The sequence below is a fragment of the Ptychodera flava genome, chromosome 17, assembly GCF_041260155.1.
Source record: "Ptychodera flava strain L36383 chromosome 17, AS_Pfla_20210202, whole genome shotgun sequence".
Taxonomy (NCBI): domain Eukaryota; kingdom Metazoa; phylum Hemichordata; class Enteropneusta; family Ptychoderidae; genus Ptychodera; species Ptychodera flava.
Window position 1 is genome coordinate 34818380 of NC_091944.1, and position 6000 is coordinate 34824379.

Consider the following 6000-nt stretch of genomic DNA (forward strand, 5'->3'; position numbering starts at 1 on the left):
TCATAATGCTCTTACAGTCTAGAACAAACTCAATCCTTACCTTTAAGGTACATACCTTGGTTTGTACAGTGAAACCCAGTGACACTATTGTTCAGTGTGTAAAATTACTCTCAATTCTATGAACTCAGTATGTGGAATTTGTGAAGTCAGACGTTTGTTTGTGTTGTTTGCCCTATGCTGTTAATGAACTTGTCACAGACTGTCTCAAATGTACTATCTCTGACTCAAATAAATTTTCCTTGTCACATGTACTAGTATAGGGCCTTACTGAGGGAAGTGGAAAGAAATTCTAAAATCGACTTCTGAAATCCTGAAATTTCTAGAGCATGGTGATTTTGAATACATGTATCTGTCCACTCACAGGTCGTACTGTCTCCACAAAATGGATATGATGACAGATTGAGACTCTGGCTTCAAAGTCAAGCTATCCATTGCAACAACAGTAACTATGGCAATGACATGAAGGAGAGTGATCACACTGAGCATGTGCGGAACGGACAAGTCAATTCCTACAGAATGAGAAGAAGAAACAGGCTAGAGAAGATTGATCGAAAGTAGCAATTGTTTTATTCTGTCTTCTGTTGACTCTATCTTCCTACATCTATCTCTTATAGTGAAAGTCTGCTTCACGTGTTTGCTTCAATAGCTAGTCTTGACTCTATCAATTTCATTTTTTCTCATAAATCTAAAAAACTTTTAAATACTTTTACAAATACATCATTTTAAAATGTCAAAATAATTAACATTCCATGTATTGGATTTTGAAAATGAAAATGCCGGCAGGTAACTTAATCCCCAGCCTTCAGTAAATATTTACCTGCCAGTACTGTAACCTTTTCATTTTTGTAAACCCTCAAACGACAGCATGGTTTTGGTAAGCTAAAGTGATAAGTCCACATGAACATATAGTTACCATGAATCAATTGTACAGTGTTTCTTCTTACGGGCCAATGTAGCGGTAACCTTTGATAATATTTTCATTATTGTTGTTCTATAAAACAAGTAGATTTCCTTTTTCTCCCAAACATGTTACAGTATTGAAATACCATATATTAGCCTCACAAACACAAATGCATTTTTACAGTATCTGTTGCAGATGTTGACAACTGAATTCTCGTGAACACTAAAATTCTGTTATCAACAAACGTTATCGGACATTATGTTATACACATAAACGCTGTGTTCTTGTGAAGTGAAAACTCTATTTCACCAATGGTTGGGGTAGTAGAACAAGAACCTGTATCCTATGATTAGAATAAAATAATGGAGAGTACATCAAACGTTACATGAAATGGATTTATAAGGGTTGTAGGCTGGCAGATGTTCTTGAACTATAGAAAAAACAGTGTTTACACAACTAATGCTACAGGACCGGGATACATTACGTACAAAATTTGATACAGAGACATTTTTGCATAAATATGGCATTTCACTCTTCTGATGCACTCTGCCTTTTTAACCCTATCACCACCATGGTTCCAACCAATCCCATTGTTTTCTGTGGTATAGTTGGACCTCTAGACAGGGAAAATGGGGATGGAAGGGTTAAAGGGACAGTAATTATTACTGCTTGATGAGCAATACACAGGGCTATTTATGAGAGAGTGCAAACCAGTGAAACAGAGAACTGCTTATAAATCTGCATATAGGTTACCATCCCTTGTTATGACACCTGTCCGTACTAAAACTCATTTCTAACTTGAGCCCTTTCACCACCATACCATGGTACAGTCCTATTGTTGTCAATAGGATTGGTGGTCCCATGTACAGAAATAAGGGGTGACAGTGTCAAACCTGTAAGCAATAAACTCTGTGACCATTCACATCTCCTACAGTGTAACGGCCAGTACTTACTGAATACCTTTGTACCAATTTTCAATCAAAATTGTATGTTGATTTTGCATTTTCTTAATTCATTGACTCATAGGTATCAGTATAGCCTGATTTACTTAATGATAGTGCCATCAACATGTTTTTAAAGAACAATAGTCCATTGATATTACGCTTCAGACTATCAAGCTAGTATTTGAAAGACCAGAGTTTGTCGTGTATAAAACAAGTATATAGAGATGTAAGCCAAAATTGCTTGCTGTGTAAAACCCTTCTCACACCTGGGACAAACACAGGGCCATGTCCTTGTGATTAGTGAAATCATTGCTTGCCTGAGGGTACCTCTTAATGGTTAACAATTACAAAATACTGCTTGGATGATGTTGAATTGTACCACAGCTTTGGTCCGGTACACTTTGGTCTTGCCAGCCTTTGATATGTAAAGGCATTTACAAGGTTGAAACCAAAGGGCCTGTAGTGGCTGAATAAGGTATACATCTACTTATAGAGGCTGAATAGTATATTTCAGGTATGATGATGATGATTCAGGGAGACCAAGTTGCTGTCAGGGATGCTTTGTTGGTTGTTTCTGTTCCCTATGAATAGCTATGTCATGTTGTTTACTAACCATGCCGACTTGAATCTACCCTTTGACAAGTGTGGTTGGCCTCCATGCACCTATTATAAGCCTGTACATGTAGGCAGACACATCTAAGTTTCTGTACCAAGTACAATTACTGTCAAACATGCAAACAGTGACTACAGGTGACAAATTTGACATGCATTCCCAAAGTACAGCAATAATGTTCATTTTCAAAATCTCAAGTATCACGCCAAGTCAAGAAAAAATATCATGGATCCACATGCAATTTTGGTACTAGAGAAACAAAACCATCTAAAATTTACCGACATTTGAAATTCAAAAAAGCTGCTATCCCTAGGTCAGCTCTGTATAGAGAAAATTTAAACCTGAAATATTTTACAGAAAACATCATAGCAAATACCTACCGGTAGATGTACATGTAGTTACTGCTTAAGCTTCAGAATGAGTTCACACAAACAGTAGACCAGAAAGCTAAAGCAAAAATTTTAGAGTCTGAATATCTGTCCCCAACACTCATTAAAACTTATGTACTTGGTGAATTTAAATTTGACTTTGAACTCAATGTTGTATCTTGAACTTCCATAGCTTGAAATGGACAGTCATTACAGCACTTTATATGGACATGGATACTTAACTATGTATACAAAATGTATACTTTAGTATATCCAAAACGTAACCAAAAGCTGGTCTGAAATATTTGTATACATAATATGCAGAATGTTTTATGTGCTGTAAATAAATTGTCATGCTTGTAGATTGGTCATATCTAAGAACAGTGCTCTAAAACTTACTATTCAGTACTACTATGTAAGGTAAACAACATGAACAGCTATTCTTATGAAGTGACAAAAACCCAACAAAATATTGCAACTTTACTCCTACAATATCCTTTATATAGTGTGAAATTATCAAGATTCAAGTGTACATTTTGAACTCTGGCTGAAAACTTAATAGTTTTTGAGGAATTTATTCAATTTTTTTGTGTTTTACCAACCAAGATATACAAACTTGTCATTTATTTGTAAATATTGCTCTATAACCCAAATGCCTCTTAACATAAAGTTCATTACAAGGTCACATGACAGTTCCATTGTTGATAACTTTTCTAATTGCTTTGTTTGGCAGTATGATATCTTTCATTGAAATTCAAATGTCTTTTTCTGAGATCTAACCATAATATGAGTATTAGACCCTATACATAGTTGAGTATGCTTGAATTTCTGGATTCAGCTTACATGTACTCATAAACTGTAATACCAGAATAGGTTTTCACTTTTCTGATTTCAGACAAAATTTTGTACCAGAAGACAACTTTTAGGTGCTACAAACGATGTTAATTTGATTCTCGCAAAAAATAATTGTACTTCAAGTTAAGATATGCAATTTATACAGAAGTTTATTGAAGAGTTTATTTATTTATTTTTGTTTGCAGTTTAGTGTGTCCTCATATTGAGAGTATGATTGAGTTTCTATCTCAGAACAATGTGCAATGTCATCTATGAAAAATCAGTAACTTCAAACACTGTGTACATATTTTTTGTAATCTGCACCACATCCCTCAACTCACTGTATTAAGTATTTTAGCTAAATTGTGAGTTGTTTAGCTTACCTTTCTTTTCAAATTGCTTGTCTTTCAGTCTCTCAACACAATAGTACTTCATATTCCCTCGACTATCAAAGTATAGCATTTTCTTTCAGGAAGGTCTTTTTTCTTGTGTATGATATTGACTCTGTGTGTATTTCAAAGATGGAGTGGATTCCCATATTGTTATACTCACTCTGTCAGCTTGTTATCTGTCTTTTATTCATCATGTTAATCTGTTACTGTATTTTCACAAACACAATTCTCCATCCATTTTGGCAAGATGACAACAACATGAAAGAAAATTGTTCCACATTGTTCAATTAAAGGGACATTAGCTGTAACTTTGACTAATTTTTCACTACTGTGTTTCAATGCATCAACTACAGAAATTTACTATAATCTGATCATCATGACCAATGCCCGGCGTTCTGCCTTGCCAACACAGCCTGTGTATGTGAAATGACCATTGTTATTGTTGATAAATGTATTCTAGTCCTGACCTGAATACAAAATTTAAACAATAACAATGCAGATTACTGGTATACTCATATAGGGTATATTTATGAGCTAAATATTAGGAATTTCTCCATAGTTCAGGGATTCGAACCCAGAAACTGCAGATGATACACAGAACAAACAAAATAAAAAAAAATGACCAAAGTTACAGCTAATGGATCTTTAAATGGAATGCCAATATCAGTGGAGGACAAGCTGTAGGTTGTAAAATTTACACAATTTTTAAATGTAGTAAAATTTTATTAACCAAAATGTTAGAAAAAATTGTGATATGTGCATGGTATTATTCTACAGTTTTAGTCCATAAATTTGGTTGAAAGTCAAGTAGTTTGGCAAAATGTTCCGCTGAATGCCATCAGTGTTTTGTGCAATTTTATCATATTTTGTAACGTTTTTATTTCAGTTTAATGTGACTAGAACATTCTTTAAGTCTTTCTCACAATATTCAGGATGTTATTTATAATGTGCTATTGTGATGTGCCATTCTTAAATGAAAATGCAAAGATATGAAAATCTTTTTGTTTTAGGTTTTCAGAATAGCTATTGACTTAGAGGGCGCCCTTATTAAAGTCAATCACTAGTTTTGAGACCTAACATGTGTAATGGAGTCAGTGGTTTGATAGCATTTGCCGTACAATACGGATTCTTGTTTTTTGCAGTTTCTATAAAATTGTAATCGTTAGAGTTTTTTTACTCTCTATGCTGTGTAGTTTTAGGACATTCTATTATAATATGATGCTGTTGTTATAGTAAACAAAAATCACATCGTCATGTCTTGTGCTTGTGTAGTGTGTGAGCTACCGTCCACACCGCAGCCACTACAAAAGCCATTCTTTCCTTCAGAATAGCATGGCACTATTTCAACTCTACATATAGTCTTCAAGTTCTCTTACTAAAACTGTTGACATGTACTATCTAAATTCTCTGAACTGCTTTGAGGCGTAGGCTGACAGTTTTGCCCCGTAGAATAGCAAAGTATACTTCTCTACATACAGCTAAGTTTATATATGGGCATATTGCAATCAGTGTAACATAACCCAAGTGATATTTTACTTTTATTTATTGTATTATTTATAACTTTATTTATTGTATTATTTATAGGTTTATTGTATTATTATGTTTAATGTAACTAAAGCTAACAGTGTATTAATTATCATGAAGTGATGTAACTGTTCTACCAGTGTGCTTGGTTCAGATAACCTGCTTGAAGATTCTGATTTACACTTACTTTTTATTTATATTACTACATTTGTCGTCATTTTATCAGCCATTCCATGTTTATCAGCTTTTAAGTCAGGACCACTATGACCCTCTTTTTTCTTTCTTAAACTGTCATTTTTCAGTTTTTGTGCAGTACCCAATCTAAGATTCATGTCTGTAATGTACTTTCAATTCTTCTTTAACAGTAACTCTCTTCTGCTGAAGAAATAAACCGTACTCTTTTATCAACCTTTTGGAAATGACA

General features: G+C 34.1%; 1 protein-coding gene across 2 annotated transcripts in view; it reads left to right on the forward strand.

The window, feature by feature from the left end:
* The window catches only part of LOC139116148 (phosphatidylserine synthase 1-like), a 66029-nt gene extending 65214 nt beyond the window's left edge, over positions 1–815 (forward strand). For both annotated transcript variants that reach the window (XM_070678692.1, XM_070678693.1), the window contains one exon: positions 364–815. In XM_070678692.1, the coding sequence (XP_070534793.1) occupies positions 364–558 (195 nt within the window). In that variant the 3' untranslated portion in view covers positions 559–815. The remainder of the gene's footprint in view (positions 1–363) is intronic.
* Positions 816–6000: the final 5185 nt, after the last annotated feature.